General features: G+C 41.9%; 1 protein-coding gene across 2 annotated transcripts in view; it reads left to right on the top strand.

The window, feature by feature from the left end:
* Window positions 1-7,002: 7,002 nt before the first annotated feature.
* The window catches only part of GTF2F2 (general transcription factor IIF subunit 2), a 90,806-nt gene continuing 70,323 nt past the window's right edge, over window positions 7,003-27,485 (top strand). Inside the window, exons 1-5 of one of the 2 annotated variants that reach the window (XM_075718073.1) lie at window positions 7,003-7,068; window positions 10,131-10,204; window positions 10,668-10,686; window positions 12,120-12,264; window positions 20,872-20,910. In XM_075718073.1, coding sequence (XP_075574188.1) covers window positions 7,003-7,068; window positions 10,131-10,204; window positions 10,668-10,686; window positions 12,120-12,264; window positions 20,872-20,910 — 343 coding nt within the window. The remainder of the gene's footprint in view (window positions 7,069-10,130; window positions 10,205-10,667; window positions 10,687-12,119; window positions 12,265-20,871; window positions 20,911-27,485) is intronic. The other variant, XM_075718081.1, reaches the window with a different exon arrangement.

Raw genomic sequence — 27,485 nt, forward strand, 5'->3', positions numbered from 1 at the left:
CCTTGCTCTTCACGAAGTCATTAGTGGAAAGTCCAGGAGATGAGTGACTATAGGTACCACTGGCCTTTCATGCTGAGGTAGTACATCATCAGAGAAAACTTAAGGATCACAAAAAGGTAAAGGAGTGGAGGACTGGAGAACAGGTAGCACTCAGTTCTATGTAACATCTTCTACTCACCTACAATGAAAAGGCACTTTAGAAAGCAACAAGCTGCTCAGAGCTCACATTACCTTTGTACTATTACTGGGTTAAAAATGTTGCATGCTTAAAACCCCTTCTTGAGAGACACTGGTAAAAAACACCAGCCAATAATTTTTTATGCCAGAGAGAGGCAAAAGGGACCTTGAGTTAAAAGACATAATGTCAATGTTGTGGTCACTTTTTAAGAAATTATTTTAAATTACGTTCAGATCAAGTATCTCTGAAATTCTCTGACAAGCATCTTCTTCCTTTTAAAAAAAAAAAAAAAATGTAGCTGCATCTTTCAATTCTCTCTTTTTTTTTCCCCTTCCTTGATATGGTGAAAATCCAAACAAACAAGAGGCCAAGCTGCCTTCAGTCAAACTCACTGCACATTGTTAATGTGATGGAAGATGTGGTATGGGTGAAACTGTAAGCACAGCTGCAATTCCACTAACCTGAAAACAGTGTTCTCCAATGTACAGCATACATAAAAATGTGTGGCTGTAAACATATAGAAAGAATTAAAAAGGATTAATTAATGAATGAAGATTGCCTTCTGATCAGAACTGGGGTTTTGAGTTGTGTTTTCAGGCAGAAGTGTGATGTTTAAGTTTTCATACTGCCTAGCGTTGTACTGCTATGAGCTTGATACTTTTGCACTCTCTGACACAGAACAGCTTGGGGTCAACAAGTCCATTATTAATGTATTGCTCAAAGGCAGTCTGAAAACACAATGGCTGCAACATATATTTTGGCTTTAAAGAGGCACACTGAGAATCCTTTGCTGCCAGAGGAAACAGATACGCAGCTCGATGGGTGATGCTCTGTTTTGGGAATAAGTTACACAGACTTTCTTTTCTCTTATTCCAGAATAAATGATCATGCTCTGCCCAGATGTTTTTTGCCTCTTTGCAGATTATTTCCTCTCTTTTTTCCAGGTTACATAGACCATCTGCAGTGCAGGCAAGAGAACGATGCATCACAGTTGAAGATGGCAAAGATTTGCCACCTGCTTGCCCTGCCAGTTCAAGCATTAATGGTAGTTTTGAGATTTAATTCTTGCATGCTTCTGAAGCCATAGGTTCTTTGCTGGCTGAAAAATCAGATATTGAGGCTATAGGAGAGACCCTCACTGGCCAGCAGAGCTCTGCTGATGCTATGTAGTACTTGTAACAGAGTAGGACAAGCAGCTCTGGAACAATCTCACTCCATTAGTTTTCCCCTTCCAAAGTGACTGCCCTGCTCACCTTAATTTGTTAATGAGGAGCTTGGCTGACAGGAATGAATGAAGTCAGAGCATTAGCTGTTGGTGGAATAGTCTCCTTCCTGGATCAATGCTCCCAAGTGAAAGTCAGCTTCTGCAGGATCTTCTCTTCGTGCCCAGCAGCAGATCTCATCTCTAGCTCCAGACCCAAATGTTTTGACCCTATGGAGGCCCAGCACAGTTCCTGTGTACACAGCTGAACTCAGGGAGCATCCAGATGTGGGCAGCACTCAGCTCCTCCAGCACATGGAAATGCTAGAAAACAGACTGGGGGTGTCACCCCATCCACAGAGAAGAGAAGTGAAACCAGGTTTCTGGGGCATCACCCTTTCCCCGTGAAATGCCTTCTGGAAACCTGTGAACCAAGAGATGAGAAAACATCCCAAACCTACCAGGAATCGCTTGCAGATGCCAAGGGCTCCCATCAGATGTGAAGTGTGACTCAAGGAAGCGGTGGTCCTGCAACATGCTCAGCACCAGCAGCCAGAAAAGGAGAAGGGTGTTCCAGCTGCCCCTGAGGAGACCCACCATGAGGAGGAGTGAGAAATCACCAAAACGACACCTTCTAGCTGCATGAATCTAAGTGAACACTTTGGTCTTAGATATCCAAGTCTCTGGGCTGCAAGACAGCCAATACGCATCTGGCCACAGGATGCATGGCCTCTGGCTTTTAGGGCTGCCCAGCTCTCGGGGCAGCCAGGTGGCCAGCACGATCTGGGCAGCCTTGTGGCCTCTCCCAAACTCTTCCCGCCCCTACGTGTCCCCAGCCACATGAGCATCGTGATGGGAGGGGGGCTTGCTGGCTGTGCCCCAATGCCTTTCACGGGAAGGGGAGCCTGTGGGCCAGTGGTGTGGTTTATCTTGCAGGGAGAGCCCATGGTTGGACCCCTGTGGCACATCTGGAGCGTGAGTCCCAGGGCAGCAAAGTCACTGCAGCAGTTCAGGTAGGAAGGGGCTTTCATGTGCTTAATGTGATTTCACAGGACCATAGCCAGGACCTGCAGTCCCTCTCCTCCTCGCCTTGTGCCAGATACACACTTCTCCTCCTCATCCACCACGTGAAAAGTAATAAAGACAGGGGATCTGCAAATTCATTGCTGGCAGAGCAGTGAAAAGGAGCCAGAAATGGCTGGGACTCCATTTTTCTGTCACTCAAAGCAATGATCTTCTTCTCTGTTGTCATCTACCTGGAGTAGGGAAATTTTGTTCCTCTTGTTATAATTCCATGCATGCACTCTGCCTTGCTTATAAACTGAAACACAAGTTGTGATCCACCTGCTTAATATAATTCAGTGCTTGCAGTTTAGTGTGATTATAGCTGATTTGTTTCATCTAGTGTATGAAAACTGTTTGTCATCTGCTACTTTACCCGATGTGGAAGGTTTGGGGACATCTGCACAGACAGCAATATAGATCTCTGTGTTGTATTAGCTTATAATACACTAATTGTCATGTGCTGTATTTTATTTCCTTTCTACACAGCCTGCTTCACTTCCCCAGGGGTTTCTCTGCACCAGGAAAAATACAGAAAAAATGTAGGTTTCATCAAGACCGCCAGTGTTCCTAAAACAATGTTATGCCATGACTTCTTCCTGCCAGGCAGGGAATAAGAACTATGTGGAATCATCTTGCAACTAAAACCGGTGAGGCTGGGGCGAAGGAACCCTGACATCTTCAAGAGTTGTCTTGTGGGGGTTCCTCCATTCAGTGCTATTAGGGGGGCTCAGGAAAAGAAAGCACATGGCCTCCAGGCTTGCTGGCCAGCTCTCTGCCTGCATGCCCAGGCCTCCTTCCCTCCAGTGGGAACCAGTGAGTCGCGAAGCAGTGACCAGCACACGTGTGAGTGCTGGATGTGCACACCGTGTCAGGAGCTGAAGAGCCTTCCCAGGTGTCACGCTTTAGTGCTACCCAAGAATAAAGCAGGTTTCCCCCACAGAGGATACAGCTGAGTGGCTCGAGCACTCTCATGTGCAATTCACTTTGCCAGTAGGTCTTTTCCCACTAAAAACTCCGTTTGATCCCTGAGAAGTGTTTTCAGTCAAACTTGTCCGATGGTGTCCGTCACTGACATCTTGGGTGGGACCACTACCAGCTCCCAGGAGCACATCTCCCCTCATCCTCATTGGGCTTTGAGGGAAGCACGTGAATTCCCGATGGCAAAAGTCCCGTCAGCTTCAACAGGACAGCACCAGGCCTTTTGCATCTTCTGCTGCACTGGTTTTCAACCAGCACCATCAGGCCGCAGCGATTAGCCTGTTCCTAAAACCGATGAAGAGAAACCGTATGCAGGTGCCAACGACACTGCAGACTCTTCACCTCACCTAGCTGGATGCCGGGGGGGAAGAGAGAAAGGTTGTGCAAGTCTGAATTTGGCTACCTCTCTCCTCAGACACAACATCTGTTTCCATGCAAGCAAGCAAGGAGAAAATGGGTGACTAACACACAGCTCTGCTGCTCGGCAGCTGGCCCCCGGATCCTCCTCCAAGGCGCTAAATGTGTCCCTGGCAAACAGAAGGTTGAGATTTTAAATGAGGAATTAATGAAAATGCGCTCTTTTCCTGCTTGTTGTCCCTTTAAATTCAGTTTCCATAGAAACGGGTCTGGAGAGGCTGCCTGGAGGGAGCCAGGAGAGATCTCTGCCTGGCTGCCTTCCCCTCCGGGTTGCCAGCTGAGCCACCCCAATTGCCAGGCTTTTACAGAGGCTTTTGCTATTGTCATTTACGCCTGGAACAGGAGTGATGGCTCCTCATGGGTTCCTTCTCTGAGGAGTCCTGAGGTGGTCAGCCATGCTGCTGTTGCCTGCTTGCAGCTTGCAAGCGGAGCTCCTCTCCTTCCATCGCCCGCCTGGCACACTGCAGGCTCGTCCGAACCCCATGCGACGCTGCCTCGCTGAAAATGTCTCTCCTGTAGAAACATCCACTCCACCGCTTTTTTTTCTTTTTTACAAGTGGTGGTGGGTGTGATCTGAGCACGCAGACTGAGCTGGGAGCGGTGGCAGAGGGACAACTTTTGTCGTTAATTCAATGTTTATCCTAGGGGAAAATTTGAGACCCCACCTGGAGTACTGCGTCCAGCTCTGGGGTCCCCAGCACAAGAAGGACATGGACCTGTTGGAGCGGGTCCAGAGTTGGGACACGAAGATGATCCAAGGGCTGGAGCACCTCTCCTACAAGGCTAGGCTGAGAGAGTTGGGGTTGTTCAGCCTGGAGAAGAGAAGGCTGTGAGGAGACCTTAGTGCGGCCTTTGAATATATAAAGGGGGATTATAAGAAGGATGGAGAGAGACTTTTTACCAGGGCCTGTTGTGATAGGACAAGGGGCAATGGTTTTAAACTGAAAGAAGGCAGGTTTAGACTGGACATAAGGAAGAAATTTTTCACGATGAGGGTGGTGAGACACTGGAACAGGTTTCCCAGAGAAGTTGTGGATGCCCCATTATTGGAAGCATTCAAAGTCAGGTTGGACGGGGCTCTGAGCAACCTGATCTGGTTAAAGCTGTCCCTGCTCACTGCAGGGGGGTTGGGCTGGATGATCTCTAAAGGTCCCTTCTATCATTCTGTGATTTAGTGACAGATGTCCCTGCCCATGGCAGGGGGGTTGGACTAGATAATCTTTAAAGGTCCCTTCCAACCCAAACCATTCTGTGATTCTAGGAAAATCGTATCGCTGAGCCCCTCATTTCTGCCAGACCCATCACCAAGTTGTGTTATAGCAGGGTGGGGAACAGCGCGTATCCTGAAAAATGGCCTGAGAGCTTTTGGCTGTGGTTGAGGGTGCAGTGTTTCTTGGAGTTATGCTGGAGGACCATGCTGGGTACAGAGAGCGAGGCGGGATACGGCTGCACCTATACGTTCTTGGATATTCAGCTGTGCCTCTGGGTTTCTCTTAGAGTGAATTCACTGGCTTGTTCTCAAAGAGACCCCGGGAACAAACTGTCCTATGTACAGCACAGAGGATCAGTGGAGCAGGACCCAAAAGCAAACTGCAAAGTGATAGTGTTTGTGTTCCAGCTGAACAAAACCTAAGGGTCTTAGACCTATAATATTTGGGGGTCGCACAGTCCCAGGAATGGTGGCTGTTTTTACCGTTGTTGAGATGCACCTGCTTCCATTTTTGTTAGCATTTGAGGAGATGCCTCTGGTGTGCCTGTGAAAAGTTGTCTTAATGAAATCTGAATTTTTAGTGGAAGCTGACTAACAGTATAAGCTTCATCCACCCTCCCAGCTGAGTTCTGCAGACAAGTATGGTTCCAATATAAAAACAAAAGTCATTTTTAAATGTAATTAATCCTAATCAGGATGGTTCAATGTTGGTTGTTGTTGCTCCAGATATGCATAAAAGCAATGCCCTCCTCGGTTACCTGGAGGCTTGCCTATAATTAGAAAGACAGACTATCACATCTGAGATGTAATACTGAGATCATTTTCTGCAAGCCAGATGAGCAATGCCTTGCATATTGTACCAGAAATCTTCTCTGCTTGCTGCTGGTACAGTCTCAGACGGAGTATGACCTTCACTGTTGTGCAACCAGACTTCAAGGAGGATGTAAACCTGTACTGGGGAGAATTCAGAGAGCAACGGGCATGGCCAGAGGTCTGGAAAATGTGACCTATGAGGCAAAATTGAACGAAGTGAGATTGTCTAGTGTAAGTGGAAACAAACCAAAGGGATACATCTCAGTGAAGGCATACATCTCAGTGAAGGGAAAAAGTAAAACTGCAGAGAGGGAGGTAATGAAATGCTTTCCAAGTCCCCAATGGATAGAAGAGAAATAATGAGCTTTAACCGCAACAAGAGAAAGAGTCTAGACGTTAGGAAAACTTCCCCAGCGATAGGGACAGAGTCATAAAATAGGGACTTAGAGAGGTTATCTAAGCCCAACACCCCCATCTCAGAGCAGAGCTGGTGGATGCTTGCTGTCTCCTGACTTAAGACATTTTCAGTGTCCGAGATGCCATCCCATCTTCGGACAGCCTGTTCAGTGCTTCACCGTGAGTTCCCTTTGTGGAAAGCTAAGCCTAATTCTTCACTTTTTTATCCATGATAAACTATTCACCTGCTCTTTTTTTTCTCCCTTTTGTGACATTTGGGCACACTGCGGTGCTTTGACCCCTTTCCCCGGAGCTGCTCCCCAGCCCGCCATTTCCCAGCCAACATGGGAGAGCACTGTCATGGCCGTGTCTCCTCTCTCCAGGCTGCTCCTCCAGTTTTCCTCCATTTTGCACGCTCCTGCCGTTCTCCGCATGCCGGGATAACCCTTCCCGTACAGGGAGAAAATAACTTTTTCTGGCTGCTATGTCGAGGCCCGCCCCCCCCACCGTGCTCGCCGCCGCGCCGGGGCGGGGCCTCGAACCCGCGTCCCCGCCGCAGCGAGAGCCCGCCGTCTCGCTCCGCCCCCGCCGTGCTCCGCCAGCGGAGGAGGTTTGTCCGCCGCGGGCCACCGTCTGCCGGCGGTGCGCTGCCGGGCGGCTCCGGGCGGGTACAGCGGCCGCGGGAGCAGGAAGCGCTGCCAGCTCGCCTCGTACCCCCGCCTCGGCCCGGCCACCGGCCCCGCCATGAGCGAGAAGGGCGAGCTGGACCTCACCGGGGCCAAGCAGAACACGGGCATGTGGCTGGTGAAGGTGAGAAGCCGCCGGCGCGCCCCCGCGCCGGGCCTGGCGCGGCATGCGGCGGCCGGGCCTGCCCTCGCCTCCCTTCCCGCCCCGTCGTGGCCGGGGTGGCGGCGGCCGCCGGAGGGGCCCGCGGAGGGGGCCGTGTCTGGGGCGCGGGGGGAGCCGGCCCGCGGCGTGGGGCCGGGGTTGCCGGCGTCAGGCTTGGCCGGTGCCCCCGCGCAGCGGTCGCCCCCGTTTCCCTCCTCGTCGGCGCGGGGGCTGCTGGGGTAAACGAAGCAAAACAGGGAAAATTGGGTTACCTGGGAGCTGTCCTTGGCTCGTGCTTTGCTAGGGGTGACAGACCTGGCGGCATAACTTTTATTTTCCCAGAACTCCGAGTGCCTGAGAAAGTTTGAGTGCTTCCAGGTTCACGTCACTGTTGACAAAGACAATAAGGAAAATGAGCGCCCGTGTCTTGTCACTGCAGCTCACCTTCGTGCTCGAACAGCGCGGCGGTAACGGAGGCACTGTGAAAAGGTGTAAAGAGCATCAAATCAAACCCAAGCACCTGTGTGGTGCGGGGCCGCGCTCCTGGCTGCTGCTGCTAACTGGGCCGCCGCTGCCTGCCCGTCGGCTCCGTTCCGTGGAGGGTCTTTCTACCAAAACGGCTTGGCTGCTTCTGGCAACAGCAAGGATTGGCTCAGGAAAGAGGAGACTCCCAGCCAGTGGGGGATTATGTGCCCTGGCCCCCTTCTAGTCCCCTGTGGATGTGCCCCCGTTTCTCTAGACCTGCATTTGTTCTGTCTGGGGAGAAACAGCAGCGGCCTCCTTTTCTTTAGTCTAGTCTACCCTTGATTGGCTTAGAGTAGACTTGGTAGTGTAGGTTAATGGTTGGACTGGATGATCTTAAAGGTCTTTTCCAACCTAAACGATTCTATGATTCTTCCTTTGGGGACTGAGATCAGGCTCAGACCATCAACTTGAAAGCCTCTGGGGACAGGGCCAGTACCCAAATACTGGTCCTAGGTGGTCAGGGCATGTGACACCATTATACTTCAGCTAACAAAACATCTTATTGTGGCACTTGAAAATGGTGGGGAATTTCAGAAGTTCTGCACAGCAAAGCAAGTCTGGTGGTGGGTAGGTCGCTGCTTCTGGCTTCCTCTTTCGTACTGACACTTGATGTCTGCTTTCATAAAACCTTACCGAAAACTGTGTAGTGTTCTAATTGTACTAGCTTATCCAGGACAGTAAAAATGAAAGTTGACAGCAGGAAACTGCAGAAGCGTATCATGGTACTGAGTGACAGGATGATAAAATGGCAGATGAAATTCAGAGTCGAAAAATCTAATCTGATGCACACAGAGAAAAATTATCCTAATACTTATACTGCGATTTGGTCTCTGCTGGCTGTTGTCATTAGAAAGGAGGTTTAGTTTCACAGTAGATGTGGGTATCTGTGAGAGTATCATGTCAAAAGAGCAGATTCAACATTGCACGTGATTATAAAAGATACAGAGAAAAAAAGAGAAAATATTATTACACCACCATATTGCCTGTATCCTGAATACTGTGTGTAGTTCTGGTCTTGTCCTCCATCGTGGAAGGTATACAGTAGACCTAAAAACAATTCAGAGAAGAGCACCAGAGATGATCTGGGGAACAAGGAATGGTGGCTGTGGAGGAAACTCCTAAATTACATTGTTACTTTTCAGGCTGGCAAGATGGTTGATTTGGAAATCTTACAGACGTCTATAAAGTAATGAGTAACGTCACAGACGGATAGGGAAGAAATGTTCTCTAAGCTTGTCTGGTCTTTAGGAAGTACTGGGGTAACTCTGCTGAGAACTGGATGCCTTCTCCTGGCATTACTCTCTCCAGAAAAAAGAAGTGCTGTTGCTGCTGCACACAAACGTGCATGCATTGTCACATCTGGGACACATCTGGGAGCCTGAACAGCGTGGGTGTGCAGTGCAGCAGAGGCAAGGTGTTAAGGCTGGCCATGGAAGTGCCAGCTGTTGGGGTCTAGTTTACCTGGCAGTAGTTAGCTGGTACTTTTTTGGCCAGAGAGTGGAGAGGCAGGCTGTGATTTCAGCTACTGATGGGAAAAGAGGAGAAACGAGTCTACTTGGAAAGCCAGCTTCCAGCTTGTTGGTTGGTTACGTACGTGCCTTTACTGTCCATCATAAGCCCAGGCCGCCTGAGGTTGCAGATTCCAAACCCTTTGTAACTGGAGGAATGTGTGTGTAGGTGAGTCAGCATCACTGGAGCAGCTTTTATTCCTTGGATGTATCAGGTTAAGCAGGGCTGCTTGCTCCTGTCCCTGCACTGACCTTTGCTTTGTGCAGTTGTTCAGGGAAATGGGTTGGGAACCTGGTTTGGTTCTTCCACGTGCTAAATATAAAACCAGCACAGCTAAAATGTAGAAGGCCCCTATGCCTCCCAGACAGATCAGTTTGCTCTTTCCGTATACTGACCAGTTGCACAAAGACCTTTCTCAGTAGAGTGGAGGGGTGGGAATGAGTGCTGGGAGGCAGACCTGCGTAGGGTAGTTCTGCTGCTGAAGAAGTGGGCGTCTGGTGGGAGTAGGGCTACAGTTTGCTGCTGAATATTTCCGAGGTTCCCAAATGCTACGCCTTCCCTCCACAGCACCTTTTGGTCTCCGAGTTGTTATTGCCTAACTTCTCATCGTTGTTTTATTTGTTTGTTTGGGTTTTTTTAAATTCGTAGAGAGATGAGAGTTTCTGATAAATATTTAGAAGTATAGTATTACTTAATAAAATTCTTTGGACTCCTTAGTTTAACAATATGATGCTGATCTCTTTTTGCCTTTCATGATTGGATAATAGTATTTGAGATTAAAGGTAGTATAAGATTTTTCCCTCATTCAGGAACTTTGGGACTCTCCACTGGCCTTATTTTTGTGCTACGTTGTTCTGTTTGCTCTCCCTAATAGAATATATTGTCTATTATATTTAGATCGTACTGTATTCTGAAGTGGTCATGGTAAATGCATTTAAAGTATATACAAGTATACAATTTATATAGAATTTTAAAATCTGCATTTCTTGACGTCTGTCTTCTTTTTTTAGGTCCCCAAATACTTGTCACAACAGTGGAATAAAGCTTCAGGAAGGGGTGAAGTGGGAAAACTAAGGATTGCCAAGTAAGCCTTTACTGTACCTTTATTGGTTGCAATTCTTAGAAGCTGCCTGCAGTAAAATAGATTACGTCGCACCTCTTATAATACGTAATCCTGTTTCTTGCAAACACTGTGCATATTTCTCTGAAACTTGAAAGGTACTTGCTTGTATAGTGATTATCAATACATAAATGATATGAAATTATGCTGGGGAGTGGCTGTATCCCATTAAATGATGTTTGATTTCTTAAACCCAAGAAATATGCACATCTAACTGGAGAATGTTCTTTAACTTACTTCTGTGCTATTTTGCTGCTTCTGTTCTCACCTGCTGACTTTTCCCATTTATTCTTGGGCATCAGCATAAAAAAAATTGAGCAGCTCAGGAGTGAAGAAAACTAGAATTTTAATTTGCTTTTTTATCAGGGAAGCTAAACTTGTGGATTTAGATTATGGAAACTAAAACATTAAATATTTTCTTTTGCAGAAATCAAGGAAGAACAGAAGTAAGTAATTACTAAATACAAAGGCTGTGAATGTGTTATATTTTAAATTCTAAAAATTGTGTAGAACATGCTGGTTTCTAGCATCATATAATTTTTTGTTACACCTGTAATGAAGCATTGTACCACAGAATCAGGAGGAAAGAATTCTGTTTGTAGCTCTGCCCATACATTTATTGTGGGACTTACATCAAGTCTCTTCGTTCCCTAAGTTTGTTTATGCATCTGTAAGCAGCAATCATAGTAGCAACCTTCTCTAATGTTTGCATTTGGAGATGTGTTAGTGCAAAAGGCTGTCTGAGAACTAAGGAGGGTGATGATGAAGCAAAAGAAGTTGGAGGTGGAGGGTTGCAATTTCAGAAAGTATGCTGTCTTAAATTTGGAATTTGGTCCTACTAAATATAAAGCAACTTGAAGGTTTTTCTGTATGCAAAGGTAACAGCATTTGTTAGCAGCCTCAGTGAATGACAGTAACTTCCCGTATCTTTTACAAGAGATAAGGAAAGTTCCATTAGTTAGAATTACTTCAAATACTACGTAGGTCTGTCACTGAATTGGAAGAAACGCTGGACGAAAAAATGGGAGCAAACAAAGCAAGCTGCGTTTGCCATTTGATAACATGGCCAAACTCCTTTTAGAGTAAGTGGAGAGAGTTCTACTGGAGGTTTGGATGTTTGATTAGACTCTCCTAGGCTGGAATACGAGCCAACCTCCCTAATTTTGAGCCCCACACCAAAATCTTGATATTAGTGAGAGCCATTTTGCAGTCTGTGTAGAGCCAAGCGGTGAGGAACGCCATGAGAATGGGTGGCTTCCTGGGGACCCTGTTGCTGCATGGCAGAATGAGGCTAAGCAGGACGTACAGGAAAAGTATGCAGTGCGGGTCTGAGCAGTCCCTTTACAGGTTTCTTGCTGTGTCCTGTAGCTAGGGATTCTGGTTACCCAGTCCCCCCAGTACCTCCTCAGCTCCTGTATTGGGCATACGATGTAAACATAGCAAAGGAGCTGTATTTGAACCTCTCCTGGGCTGCATGCAATTCAGGAGTCCTCAGGCTAATACCCCTTGTCCTGGTACATTAGCACTTTCTCTGGAACTCAGCTGGTTGTGTGAAACATTTTAAAGCACTCATACTGAACAGTGTCTGAAAATCTATTATGCTTTACATTTTAATAAGTAAAATCAAATTGTTCTCTGACTTCAGGAGGAAGTAATTTACAATTTTTAAAAGATGAGTAAATTTTATGAAGTACATGAAAGCTTTGAATTCTGTATTTCAACAAGAGATCAATATATTAAGACTCTTATCCCACTTTCTATGTATTTGAAATGGAAAAGTGTTATACTACTTGGTTTTTCTCTGTTTTTGTTTCCCCATAACTCTTAAAGCTGCGTAATTTAGTCTGTTTAGTAACACTGTGGTAATTGTGACTGTTAGGTGTCATTTACTTTGAATGAAGAGCTTGCAAGCATCAATGATATTGGAGGAAAACCTGCTTCAGTCAGTGCACCAAGGGAACATCCGTTTCTTTTGCAAAGTGTGGGAGGACAGACCTTAACAGTGTTCACAGAAAGTTCAGTAGGTAAGTTAGAATTAAAGTTACTTGTTACGATTCCAGTATACATGATTTCAATAAACTGGCTGCTGTAAAGGCCAGTAGACTCAGAAGACAGATTTTGGCTCTGTTTTGTTGTTATCTGCATACTTATCACTGTTGTTCTGTTCTTGTGTCTGTCTCTTCATATCATTGAGCAACTAATTTAAGTTCTCCACGTAGGTTTATCATGTACATTTCAGCTGTGGGTCTGCGGAAGAGAACAAAGAGAACGTGGAGTGCAGTACATCGTGCATTCCTTTTTAGGGTATTCACCGGAAAAAAAATTGTATTTTCCTATGGACTTTTGCAATCAACTAATATTTTTTTTTCTCCTTGAATGGGTCTCTGCTGTTGATACAGTTTTATAAGAATGCTGGTTCTTCCTCTGTCCAGTTGAACAGGTCCATTTTAGCAATAAAGACATCTGTTCACCACATTTTCTTGAAGTGTATATATGGTTTAAGTGTATTAAAGCTTAATAAGGTGATAATACCAAACAGTGCAGCAGTAAGGTTATAATTTTTCTCACTGGATTTCAGCTGTTTGGCCTGCTTTAAGTTCAGCTTTGTAGCTGTATGAGTGATCAGGATATTCAAGATCATATGTCCTAAATTGCATGTTAGACTTAAGATACATGGTAGTGTTACACTGTACAGTGAGTTCAGCAGACTGCCTTGCATCTAACTCCCATGTACTGTAAGGTTTTCTACTGAGACTACATAGTCATGTTCTGGATGTTAGAGAGAGAAGGAAGGTGTCTGCAGAGCATCTCATTGTCTGCAGAGGGTATCTCGGTTTCATGCACTTAGGTTTTGAAGTCCCCAGAAGATGAGCAAGAGTAATTTTTTTTTTTTTTTTTCATACCTCTGCCTTCTGTGGAGCAGAAAACTACAGTGTTACCAGCAGCTGATGTTTTGATGTTCATAGGCTGGCAAGTAATTGCTGTGATGGCAGTGTAATGCTTTATCGAATAAATGAGGGAGGGAGAATTGTAACTCACAGTACAGAGTTAGAATACTCAGTAAGTTCGATCACCTCCTTTTTAAAATCTATTTAAAGGTTTAGTGGCTGAGCATTGAGATATCAAGGTACAAGTAGCTTGACTGTCACAGTTGTGTTTAGAAATACAGGCTCTTAGAGTACAACTTGGGCACTTTTCAGTTATCCCTTTCTCTGAAGATAATGTAGTCATGATATTGGTTTTTCGCTTAAAAAACCCTATTATATTTTCATGTGTGTGACTTGCAACACTTTAAAAATACTGGGGTTTATAATACCTAGGTTACAAATGTGGAAAGAGGTAGGGAGCAAGTTTGCAAGAATGTTGTAAGCGTTTTAGTAGTACCTCATCCTTTTTCGTTTCTCTGTGCCTCAACCTCAGAATGCTGGACAGAAGAGAGATTTCAGATGCGAAGATGCGTTTAGAGTATACTTTCAGTGATTTGTGCATGTTTGCTGCAAATCCCATGGGATTTTGCTTCCCGAGACACCTTTTTATATAAAATATTCCTTCAAAAACCTCTAATGGTAACTTAAGCTGCAGTGAGTGCAGATGCTTAACTTGAATGTGGAGCATTTATCATCAGTTAGAATGGAAGTCATTAGAATGTGATAGCAAGAAGATGCCCATTTATTTCTGTTTTACCATCTGTAATACCAGTGTCTTGAAACCTTTAGGTACTTAGAAGCTGTCCCGTTTTTATTTAATCAATTAAAAATTTGGCATTTCTTAACAACTACAAAATGTTATTCAAGGACCATGGATCTATTGAGTAGAAGTTATTATATTAATCGGGAGCAAAGGGTAGTTAGTGAAATGAGAAATGTTTGGAGTGAAGCACTGAATAAGCATAAACCCTGTCAAAGTTGTTTTTGCTTGAGATTAGCAAGCATAACACGCAGTCAGTGAGTTTTCATGAAACTCACTTAAACGAAAAATGGCTAAAATGTGTTGCTGTTGTGTTAAAGCTGGTGTTGGCAGTACAATCAAAAATAAACTTTAATGTGCTTTTTGTGTATGACTTTTTTTGGTTGTAAAGATGAATGTGACACAAATATTCCAAATTGCAGGCAGATTTCTTACAGACACCATGTTCCTGCAGCCACACTCTTGTGTTTGAATGTGTATCACCAGTATGTTTTGAGCTCCAGAACCAATTTCAACAAACTTTGTAGTGAATTTCGGCTAGGTGAAAACAGGTGTCTGAAGAGTGGAACGGAACTATATGGATACCCCAACTGAAAGAAAGGCTGTTACCCTATTTGATGCCAGAAAGTCCAGATGGAAAAAAACACTATAATTACATCAACCATGGAAAAAGACTCAATAAGAGCTTAGAGAACTTTGCACATCAGTCAGTCTGCAAGTAAGAGGCAGTCATAGGAAAATGAAATTCATTCGTTCTTATGGTCACAGACCAATATTTGTCTTCAAATCATAATTAGCATATTTTTGTGAAAAGCATTGGTGATCTTGTTCCTTTTTCTTTTGCAAAGTGCACCATGTAACAGAATCAATATTCTGGTTTGAACCATGGGCCAAAGATTAAGCTGTTGTGGAACTGCAGATGGCATTTCTAATGTTGCATCTGGAAGGATGCATTTGAGGAATTACGCGAATGAAATATTAATAAAGTGCTTCATGCAATATTGCTCTCTGTCAGTACCTTTCTTGAGGACTGAACTTATTTAAAGTGGAGCAAATTGCATAAAACAGTTGGGTTTCTTTTATAAAGGGTGGGTTTTGTTGTGGGGTTTTGTGTGTGGGTTTTTTTTTTTTAATTTTATTTTTATTATTTTTCTGGAGCACTTTAAAAGCCCTAAGATCTATTCTGTGTTCTGTCCTCTAATTCTGGGATCCTTACATTGTAATGACCATCTTTTTGATGGTCTTTCAGAAAATGAATGAGGAATGACAAAGCTGCCTCTGAAATATTTTGTAATCTTGGAAGATGCTGCAGGGAGTTTACATATTCTGGGTAGTTCTGCACTTCACATTGACTCGTCAGGTCACTTAGAGCAAGCAGAAGAGATCAGACTTGACAAGTAATTTAATATTTTCTGCATAATGTAATTTCTAGACTTCTGAATGTTTTTTCTGGGTTTTTTGTTTTGTTTTGTCTTAACTAAACTTGCTTCTAATACCTGTTGTAGTTGGAAGAAATCCTTTAGTTCTTACATTGTAAACCTCTGCGTCTCTGGTGGTCCCATATGAGTTAATGGACAGCAGCAGGATCTTCTGAGGTGCCATTTGTTATGTCCAAAGTCTAATGAATTGCAGTTTCTTGGTCTTAATGCAGTGTGTGTACTAGATCTGAGCTAATATAAAATGTGGGTTTGTCTGGTTTGGAGAAAAGGAGGCTGAGGGGCGACCTCATTGCTCTCTGCAGCCTCCTGAGAGCGGAAGCAGAAAGGGAGGTGCTGGTGTCTTCTCCCAAGTATCCAGTGGTAGGACACGTGGGAATGGTTGAAAGATGCACCGGGGAGGTTTAAACTGGGCATTAGGAAGGATTTCTTTACTGAGAGAGTGGTCAACCACTGGAACAGGCTTCCTAGAGAGGTGGTTGATGCCCCAAGCCTGTCAGTCTTTAATGGGCATTTGGACAATGCCCTAAACAACATGTGTTAACTTTGGTCAGCCCTGAACTGGTCAGGCAGTTGGACTGGATGATCATCGTAGGTCCCTTCCAACTGAAATATTCTGTTCTATTCTGTTCTGTTCTGTGTGTTGGATACAGCTAATACATAAATTCAAACACAAATTCAACTCTGTTCTAATAGAAAGCTGGATAAAGTGGATCCCATCCCAGATACTATTAAAAATCTGGTCTACGCTGGCTTTCACACGTGGTATACTTTCTGTTTAGGCTCACTCTGGGGTTTCTCCTGTTTCTTTTCTTTTCTTATTTCTGTATTTTGAAATAGCTCTAATGAGTAATACAGAGTAGTACAATGCACTCCGAAAGTACTAGTTGCAAAATACCTCCCTTCTTCCTTTGCCAGGCTGTTCGCACATGCGAGACATTGTGTCGTCTTCATTGCTGGGCAAATCACTAAGGCCTGTGGTGGTGTTCCTGAACATCAGTTTAGCAAAGCTGGCGGGAAGTGTGGCTTCTGTGATGACTGCAGAGGGATCCAAAGCACAGTCGTCTCTTGCTGTCTAGGTCTTGCTGTCTAGGCTGGTTTCAGTATTATTTCTGCATTAAATATGAACTACATTCTGTTCCATAAACATCACCATATGTACATCAACAGTTGCTACGCAACAATGCTATTTGTGCTTCCAGTCATTTTATCTTATCTTTGTCATCAGCTATCATAGCTGTAATTTTTTGGGCGGGCGGAAAGGAGAGCATTTTGCATATATTTCAATGTGTTGTATTGAAGAAAATGAATTTTTCTTATATGCGTATAGCTAAGAACTATCTAGGGGCAAGTCATGGGCTTGATGTAGGTGTGTTTGGTTAAAATTATTTTTTTCTGAGCTTCCTACTGGCAGACGCCCTGGTATAAGGTGCTGTAATTGGACAGTTTCTTTCTTCATTGAAGGAATAGGAACATGCTTTTGTTAAACATTTAACAGCAAACTTTTCTGATTGTGATTATAAATGAATTTCCTTACTGCTTTGATTGCCTGTTGCTTAATTTTTCTGCCAGCAGGTAGTTTAGGATTGCTGGTTCTAAATATAAATAAAAAACGCAGCTATGTTATAGATAATGATAAAAGTTTCTTACTGAGTTAGTTCTTGGAAAAATGTGCTACTAATGTGACATGGGAAAACACAGACCTTGGCAGGCAATTGCATTCCTGATTGTAAAGAACCGATGGGTGGAGAGGAAGACTTTATATTGTAGGCACAAATAAAGTATAAGATATTTCTGTAAAATTGGGTGAGATGACTCATTTTATTGAAAGTTTGAATATATCTTCACAACTCCCCCTTTATAAGTGGGATTGCCTTAATGCCTATTTTAGTGACTTTAAATTCCTTCATGCTCGTTCGATCTTACTGAAAGTAAAAAGTGTTTAGAGAATTCCATTGACAGAATCACTACCAGACCTTTGTTTCTGAGCAGCATTCATGCATGGGTTGTTTGACTGTTTCATGCTTCACAGAAGATTGCTGGCTCTTAACATGGTGTCCTTCTCCAGTTTTCTGAGTCGTCTTTTATAATCTCAATTCATGAAATTCAATTATTTTTGTATTCCTGTTCAATAATACACATAACTGCCTATATACCTTAGAACAGCTCCTTTATTCCCACATCGCTTGAATATTCTCCCCTTGTTTTGGGTTGGGTTTTTTTTCCTTTACACAGCTTCTCATATGCGAAAGGACCTTTTCTGAGTTTGTACATGAATCACGCCTACTATATAACTTACAGTGCGTGATTATATTCCAGTGAAAATGAATATTCAGAGGTTTGTATTCTGTATTTTGTATATTTGTATTTGAAAATATCATATATATCCAGCCATTTAAAGAAATGTGAAGGGAAGAAACACTAATAAAAATCCTGGGAAGATGTTTCTTTCTTTCATTAAAGCAGTTATGCCTATAATTACATTTAATTATTTCCAGTAAAATACATAGCGCTCAGAATCTTGATGCCTTTTGATACTACTTCTAATCTTATTAGATGAATGTTTCACTTCTCAAATTTTTCATCAAACTCTTATTTAGGAAATAAACGCCTTCCCTCATTGTTCTGCCATCTTAGCTCTGCCTGCTGAGGAGTTTTGACGTATACCTGTCTACTTGAACAGTACTTTCCAATTGTCTCTATTTGTTCAGGCTGTCACGTAACTACACATTCCAGTCTCGAAAATGCTTTGGGGTCTTACTTAATGCTTCTTTGTTCCTTTATGTACTTCAGTCTTTTATGGACTGCTGTTAGCAGAAGAGGAAAACCTATCAGCAGCCTCATGATCAAAAGAAATAGAAGCAACAGCAGCCTTTCAGATCTCTGGCATTTACGCAAATTTCCAAATATTTGTGAGGATCATAAAGAAGATGCAACCCATGATCAAAAAAGCAGAACATGTGACTCAAGCTAGTCTAATTGCAGACAGCATTTTGATGGGTCAAGATTTCGTATGTATTATTGTGACATACGGTCCATTTAGAAAACAACTGCAACTGCTTACATCATGTCTCTTCTCCATCTCTAAAAAATGGAAATTAAATTTATTTACTTCATATGAGTGTTGTGAGGATTAACAAATTACTGTAAAGTGGGTTCAGCTGGCTGGCAGGGGTAAGCTCCTAATTTCCTTTTCATTTTTGTTATTAAAACTATAGACTGTTAATTCCTGTACAAATTTAAACAATTGAGGATATAATGCACAAAATATATGGGATGTTAGAATGGGCTCAGTGTGATGGGAGTAGAATTGACTTTCTGCTTACTTCAATGACTTTAAATTTAGTTGTTTTTTTCAGTCTCACTGATGTATGTGTAAAAAAACCCCAAAAAACCAAAAAAAAACCCCCAAAACCCCCAACCTCCCCCCCAAAAAAAACACAACAGAAAAACAACCAAAAAACCCCAACCAACCAACCAATCCCAACCTGTTGACATGTATCTGTGAATCTTGCAAGTTGTGGAGGAGGCTCAGCAGCCATAGTCTGCACTGATAAAATATATTGAGTAGACATAGTACAACTTCCTTTACGTTCTTCATGACATTAGTACTGAGGAGATTTTTGAAGCAGAGACTTGTGACCTAATCGTAACAAAAACAAATTGTCTAATGATGGCGCGGGGGGAAACAACCCTTTTTTGCAAGGTTTGAATTTTGTCTGTTTTTTTATCTCTGCTGTTGAGGGCAGATTCTGTTGCTACATGCGCAAAAACACACTCCTCCTGCAGACATGATACACAATTATTGTTATTTGAATCAGAGATGCCATTAACAATTTTTAAGTGTGGTGTCTTACGCAGTAGTTTTGCCTAGGTAGCTAGTCTTTTCATCGAAACAGAGTTAAAAAGAAACAGCTTTAAATCCAGCTGCTTCTTATGTCTCAGTCCAGGCAGGGGTTGATATCTTAATATGTTTGCATATTCTTCATTACGTCCTCTTTGCTTCTTGTGCTGCTGAATATTTCCTTAATTAAGTTACAACTGAGTTAGGGTATTGGTGGGGTAATAACAATATGCTGTAAATGTGCTAAATACACACAAAAAATGTCAATGAGAAAATACGTGTTTTTCTGCAAACAGGCTATCTTGCATGTATATCTGAAAGTTGGCAGGGATCTCAACTCACTTTGTGAACACTCATGGGTGGGAAGAGGCCATATAACGATGTTTTCTCAGTGAGAAAGCTCATGCCTTCAGCTGCTAAGACTGAGGAGAGCCACCGGTAAAGAAAAAAGGATCTTTTAAGATACTGGTTTTTTGCATTTGCATTAGTCCCCAGGCTGTCAGCCATCTCAGTGAGTAAACAGGGTCATCAGCCATGAAAGCCAGCAAGAATCACTGTCAAGAAAAAGGTTTTGTAAAATATTTCATGTTTTCAGTTCTGGTAATACCCAGCCTGTAAATGGCAGAAATGATCAAAGTAACTGAACTCAAAAATTACTCTCTGAGTTAGAGCAGTAATTCACTCTCGCCTGTAAGTAAATAGTCTGTAATGATAGCTGTGACATGTCTGAGTTGAAAGCTAAGGACAAGTATATTCTACCATTTTTAACTGTATTTCAGATAAGTGAAAATGTTCTTTTTATTCTCTACCTTAGAAGAAAAAATACAAGAGGAGCAGTCAAATTTCAGGTTGACACATTTATGTAGGGGGTTAATTTCATAAGACTTGGTAAGTGTTAGAACTCCGTTTACCAAAATACATCCGCCGGCTGCCATCTCTCGAAATGTAGGATTGGAATTTCTTGCAGAAAGCTGTTTCTGAATCTGACTCTGCCATTCACCCGAGTGATAATTTCTTGGCAAGTCACTTTGCAACAATTGTGTCTAGGTTTTTCCTTCATACATACTTTGATTCTCTGCTCTGTGGAACAGGAGATGTCTCTGATTATGTGTATTATTTGTACCTAACAATTTGGGCTATAGTACCATTTAAGGACCAATGATCAGAAAAGATTGAAGAAATAAATCCTTGCCTGATCTGCAGAAAGGGTAGAGAAGAGGTTGATCAAGTTCAAAAATTTACCAAATATCAATTAAGAGTATTCTTTTGCAGAACCTTGATTTTTTTTTTTTAACATACAAAAATAATATTAATTTGTCTAGAGTGACCAGTGAGATAACAGGTACTATTCATTGCTTAAGTATAATCCTCCTACTGATTTTGTATAAATGTGTAACTTCATTCCTGCAGAGCTCAATCAGAGGTGTAATGGAGTTCTCTAATTTAAGTTATGAGTTTGGGCACTAAAGGAGGTATTTTTTGTTGCTCCCTGTGGCAAATTATTCTTCAGAAAGTAAATCTATAAACATTCATCAAACCCAGTGGTTGTGATTTTTGTCATAATTAATGATTCTTTGCTTTGCAACCCACTTTTTAGATGTAATCTCAAATAATCAACACAGAAACATTATGTTTCCTTTTTTGTTCATTTGTTTTTTTTCCAGAAAGCCAAGCAGAAGAAAAATCTGAAAGCAGCAGCACTGGTGAGTGTGGACATTTTCTTTGAAACACTTAAGAAATTACTTATGATTGCAGCTTTTCAGTTTTACTTTTTAAGAAACTGGTAGATTAAAATAAAAAGCGGTGGGTTTTGTTGTATTTCTAGGGTAGAATATCATAAAATTGAAAAATTACATCATAAACTGATTGCTGCGACCAAAAGCTTAAATTATTAGTATTTTTTATTTAAATGAAGAGAGAGGGCTTAGAAACATAATGTTCTTTAGAATGTTATTTTAAGCTTTTTTTGTTTGTATCTCAACTCCTTTTTGTAGGTTCATTGTCTGTATCTTTTAGTTTGAATTCCTTCCTCTTGATTGGAAAGTTTGTAGCAAATTTCCGAATCTTTTGTTATTTGATTTTAATTGCATAGACTGAGTCAGAAAAGTAGTGTTCGAATATTGTACTTTATTCAGTTTTTCTAATGAAAAAATATTTCTTGTGAAAGATTTATAAATTCTTTGGACAAATCAAAAATGGTTAGTTCACTGATATTACCCACCAGTTACATGTTAGTCAGCCCGACGATGTCTTAAGTACAGTTAAAATTTCTAAGGGTGCTTCTCAGACTGCAGTTGCTATAGTAAAAGTGGGGTTTTTTTTTACACAGTTCAGAGTAGTAAATAAAAGTATTGCACTTTTTTTTGTGAAATGGGCAACATGCTTGTATCAGATAGGATATTGAGTAGCCTTAGGAATCTAAACATTTTATTTCAGGTCTGAGCTAGTCTCTACAGGCTTCCTTTACAGCCACTGAAGGAGACTGTTCCAAAAAGTCTTATTCTAACATAGGTGTGTACAAGTGCAATTTCCCAGCAGCTCGAGCAGAGCTCTCTTGAGGCTGTGTGTTCCTAGCCTGCCCCCTTCTCTTCTGCTAAATCCTTTGGGCTTACATTACTGAAATTCCCAGAAGGGTACACGATAGCGTGAGACTCTTACAGCGTCAAGTAGTGTTTAATAAAAATCCCCTTTTATTAAAGAAAGAGATATTTCAAAAATATCATTAATGTACTAGTGCAAATGAGTGCCAATGTTAGCAAGAGCCTGTGAACCTGGGAAACTAGACACAGCTAATACAACATACATAGACAAATCTCAAGTCGTGTTAGTAGAAGGATTACCTCTGATGCACACAGATTAAATAGTGCTGGGACTGGGCTGGCACTTGTAAGCGGTAATGGCAGAGATAGCAGATGAACTGGAAAGAGTCTCATGCTCCTGCCTTTCTTAAAAAGCAGTTCCTAAACATGGGACTAATGCTAGTGGGTTTTCAAAATGTCTTCTTGAAAGTAGTTTTTCAGACACTTTAACATGGAGATGTCTGGTTTTTTCTAATATTTGGCTTTTATTTGAATTGCATTTCAGTATCAAATGTTGTCAAAAGTGTATACTTTGTGTCTGGCTAGAAGTAGGGTTTGGGGTTTGTTTTTTGTAGGAAAGAATTCTTTGTAATACTGAGATGCTTTTTCTTACACTAGCTTAAGCATGTCAAAACTAGTATTAGAAATGTTATAGTCTGTAGGCTTGTACTGAATCCAAGGTGTGTTTTATAACTTGCTGTTTTCCTCAGGTACTTGTTAAAACCTGTTTGCTCTGATTATATGTTAATTATGGTGCGGCTTTAAGGTTATGAAGGGCTACTTTCTGGAGATAAGTATTTTATACCACTTGAAAACTGAGACTCACTGCTGTGGGATGTTGCATGTAAAGCAGATCTTAAGGGTTTAACTGCTTGGCTTTGGGTTTTTTTGTTCTGTTTCAGTTTGGGTTTGCATTTGAATGATTGAATTGTCTGCTCTTCACTCTTGGTGTCTCCTTGTTCTGCGAATGTTGTGTTAAGACGGTACATGTTTAGTTGTTTGTATTGTCCCTTCGGTCAGAAGAATGAGTTACTGTATGCTGGGAGCTGTTTGAATATGCTGAGAAGATGAAGTGCTAAACCCATTTGATGGAATCAAGCTGTTTGGGGATTCGGTTTCTGAGTGATGGTTGTTGGTTACACTGGGGCATTTAAAGGAGGACTCTCAGCCATCAGTTGTGCTTATTTGCTTATTCGCTTTTTTTCTTAAAATCATTGTGGAACTCAGATGACGTTTTCCAAACTACCTCTCAAGTAATTCATGTTATTGAGTGCTCCATTTTGCTGTTAATCTACTTTATCTTGGCCTACAATAAGTACTTTTGAGGCAAAGATGATGTCTTTTATGTATTTATGTAGCATTTTAGCGTAACAAGACGCTAATCACTGCTTTTTAGGTATTACTGTAATAAAAATATGTAAGGTTTATTTGTAGTTAGAAAATAAATAAAGGAGGTGAATGAGATAACACTCAGAAATCCTTTGATTTACATCCTTAAAAAGTTCCCCCACATTTTTACATTGGGGGGTACTGTCAACCTTCAGAATTTCTTACGTTGTAAATCGTTAGGATTGTGTATGACATTTGTAATCACATTTATTGTTGGGCTGGTGGTAACCACTTACCAAAAGGCAAGATATTACCAGTGTTGCCACTCTGCTTGCTACCATTTGGAGAGAGACAACCTGATACTGGGTCAGACCAAAGATAATGTACCTGGTATCCTGTCACCAGTGGTGGTCAATAGCAGATGCCTTGAGAAGAGTAGAAAAACAACACAGAAGCATAGTGATACCTCCCCAAAATACTTCTTCCAGCCTTTAATGATTCACAGCTCAGAGAGATCCAGAGCCAGGGGTGATGGTGTTTTATTTAACAGGCCCTTGTGGATTTTCCTTCTATGAAATATCCCTGTTGTTTTTTGAGCCCGTATAAACTTTCAGTGTTCATAGTATCTTGAACGATGCTATGGTTACAGTCAAAATACTCAGCAATTAAGGAATACCTGAAACAAGTTTACCTAAACTAAATTTGAGCTCCTTTTGCATATGCAGTGTCATAATTTTAGATCACTTTTTTCATACAGAAATCCTATTTGATTAGTGCATGTGATAGTGCTCAGGGATTCAACTAATGTTGTTTAGTGCCTGAAGGCTGTTTTTTTGTTAAATGTGGAAGGAGGGTAGCAAATTACACACTCAGCTAAAGGAAAATAGAAATGAGAATTGACTCTGCTTATTCCTATATGATGCTGAGCAAGTGATTTAAACCCAAATATGTGTATGTAGCTCCTGTTTGCTTATGGCTTCTCTTACACCTACCTGTAAGTGCCATCAATGGTGACAGAAACTGCGAAACCCAAGCATTTCTGCCAGTTAAAGTGAGACCTGCCCCCCACCCCCCCAAAATAAAAATACCCGGAAGTTGCTGCCCTGAGCCTGTGTGGTCTGTTGAGAATGATATGGTGAAGAAATGCATTCTCATGTAAGAGCAAATATACTTATGTACTGTCCTTGTCGAAGTGTGTTGAAGGAAAGTTGCATGGGCAGCAATTGATTATGATGTTGCTTAAGCTTTGAGAATGTAGTTTTGAAAACATAGTATTTCTTTCATGGGCAGCAGGGGTGTGGATGGATCAGCTCTGTACACAAACTACAGATGCACCTTGTTCTTCAAGAATGTGTACATCAAGGACTGTTATGTGCCACCTAGTAGTTGAAATTCCTGAATTTGCTTCAAACCAGATGAAATCCTGTTGTATCCAAATTTAATCACTTAAAGTCTTTGACATAAGTTTATAGGGAATAGCAGCCTTCAGTACTTAACATGCTTTTGGACAAGGTGTTAAGTCATCTCTTTACCTAAACCTGCCAGTGAGTAATACAAAATATCTTCTAGTGAAGGGAGAGGCACCATTGGGACCATTTCTGATTTGACTTTGGGTAAAAGGAATAAATTATCTGAGCTGCTGCAGACAATATAGTGTGAACCTAGTGTTAAATTTTGGCAGTTGTGAATGTACATGTTCGACAGCAGACACAAATATACAACACTTGAATTGTCTGTAGATGACGCTTCCTTTTTTGAAGGTGCAATAAAAAAAATTCAGGTGTTGATTATACATGTTTTGGAATATTTGAAATTCAGTGTAAGCACTTTGATACACTGAACTGCATGCAGTAAAATCATGAATTTTTTGTTAAAGGCACAGAGTTCTTATGACACAGAACTTCATAAAGCTGCTAAATGCACATTTGATTTCATCCGCTTTAAAGCAGTTAACATATATTAATTATACTTCAAAACTGAAGCTCTAACTGAAAAATGATCATCAGGAGGAATAATACTAGCTCAAAACTTGGTGTTGAAGACGATTTAGTTATAGAGTCTGCCATTTTCAAGCCACAGACACAGTTTTTATCTTGGAAGTATAACTGGTTTTGTTGGCAGATAAATGCAACAAAACTTAAAATACAAGCTTCCCGGTAGTTTTCAGGAGCTGTAATCAATAATGAGATTCCACTTGTAGCTATTAAAACACACAAAGAAGCAACAATTCTTGCTTTAAGGTACATGTAGTCAAAGTCTATCATACTGGTTATAATAAATATTGTGGAGAATCAGGGAAGGTGCACTGGTAGAAAGGCAAAAAGGACATGGATTTAATGTAGGTCAACACTAACTGGAGTTAAATTTTGTCAGAACTTGCATAAATGGCCTTAGTGTCCTTAGGGTCCGGCTATTTATTTTAGTATACTGTATGATTATTCTGACATTTATGCTTGCCTCAGCAGCACTGACGTATTTATTATCATGCAGTCTCTATCCTGAGAACAGAACCCAATATAAAACAGTGGGAGTTAATCCCACGATCCTATTCTGTCCTTCAGCAATGGTCCAGCTTGTCAAAGTATTGTACTAAGCAGAAAGAAGCATGCTTTTGGCTCGTATCAGAGTTCTTGGTCTTCCCTTCTGACTCTCGAGAAATCCTAGGAATTTCAGCCATGCCTGGCATCGCAGATCATGACTCCACAAATTGTGTTTGTCTTCTGTGAGGGATTTTGCTGATTATTGCAGTTTACCCGCCTACCAGCACGATCACATTTGATGGGTTCAGACCTTTGCAGTATTGCAAATTAGAGCCTTGAATGATGGATCAAAGGGGCAGAGGGAGATCAAATGCTTGCTGCCTTGGCCGGTACAAGACTGGCATGTAGCAGATGTAAAGCTAGCAGGAGGCGGTTTCAAAGTAAATAAAAAGAGGTGGTTCTGCACTCAGAATGTAATCGAGGTATTGAATCCCTTGCCAGAAGATGTGGATGTGAGGGTGATATTTGGTAAAGGCTTACATGACCGTAGTGGGGACCAAAGAAGTGTGTGAAAGCAAATCCACCGAAGCGTACTAAGATTGAGAGTACATCTGATTTCCCAAGCCGCAAAAGCCTGGTAGACACTGGGATGCATACCCAGTAGGAGAATTATATACATGGCCGCTCTGTCCTTAGGCTTCTTCATGGATACCTGCTTCTGGCCACTTTGCTGGAGTCATGATGCTGAGCAAAGCAGACCCTTTAGTCTGATTCAGTACTGTTACTCTCAGGCTGTGCTTGGTTTTTCCCCCCCTTTTTTTTTTCTCAGTTCTGTACTGTTGTTACACAGCTTGCATCAGGGATAGTTGAAGTTTCTTCTTTTTAACCATGGAAGTAACTTTTGAGGGGGAAGGCAATGAAGGCAAAGGCAAGAGCAGCTCTTCTAAGGTTGTGTGTAGTCATTTACCTCTGCCTTTGCTAACTGCAGCTGCTAGAGCACTGGAGGCTGCGGCACAGTAGGACCTGAGCTTTCTGTATGCTTGAGTCTGGAAACAGTCTAGCAGAGCTCGTGTAGTGCTCTTCCTGAGCTACAAGGCTTTTCCAGCCCCAGCATCTTGCCAACAGCTGTGGTGATACAGGAGCAAGAACAGCATGTAGCTGTGCTACAGCATATTGTCTTACTCATGCAGATTGTCTTAGGGATTTCTGCACTGTACTCTGCGGGCAAACCCTAAAATCATCATCTGCGCATGGCAGAAAAGACTTACAGAGGTGGACTTTTATCATCATATCAGAAGGCATAAAATAGCCTACGTTAGTTTTCTTCCCTGTTGGGAAAGGACATTATTTGCTGTTCATTTTAGAAAATGTGTTGGAAATATCACAAGACCTGGCAATGCTGCAGGCCTTAGGTAAAGTTAGTATTGGTGAGACTCCTAACCTAAGAGTACTTTTTTCTCTGTTTAGCTGATTCTTATCAGCCTGGCTTGCAGGAGCTTTAATTTGTCTCCTCTGAGATTACCAGTTTCAGCATTGAGAAAATGTACTGCTTTATCCCTAATACTTGCCAAAGGCTTTATTTAAGTAGTAGAGAGGCAATAAATGACTGGGTTTGGTGTTACAGTTGCTTGTTCTGTTTACGTTTCTTGATGCTTAGCCTGTTCATTGCTAGTTTGTTTGCTTAATTTTTTCTTCCTAATTGAGAGAGTCTGTACCCACCTCTGACCTGTTCTTTTTTTTCTTCATCTGTTCACTATGGTACAAACTCAAGAACCTCCTTTGAGATAACAAGCAGCTTTCTCTGGAGATGCAGCAGTAGATTCGTAGCTCAAGGTTTTCTATTAACAAATTTTTAAAAAAATGAATCTCTTCATTCCTCTGACTTCTGCT

The sequence above is a fragment of the Pelecanus crispus genome, chromosome 1, assembly GCF_030463565.1.
Source record: "Pelecanus crispus isolate bPelCri1 chromosome 1, bPelCri1.pri, whole genome shotgun sequence".
Lineage (NCBI taxonomy): Eukaryota > Metazoa > Chordata > Aves > Pelecaniformes > Pelecanidae > Pelecanus > Pelecanus crispus.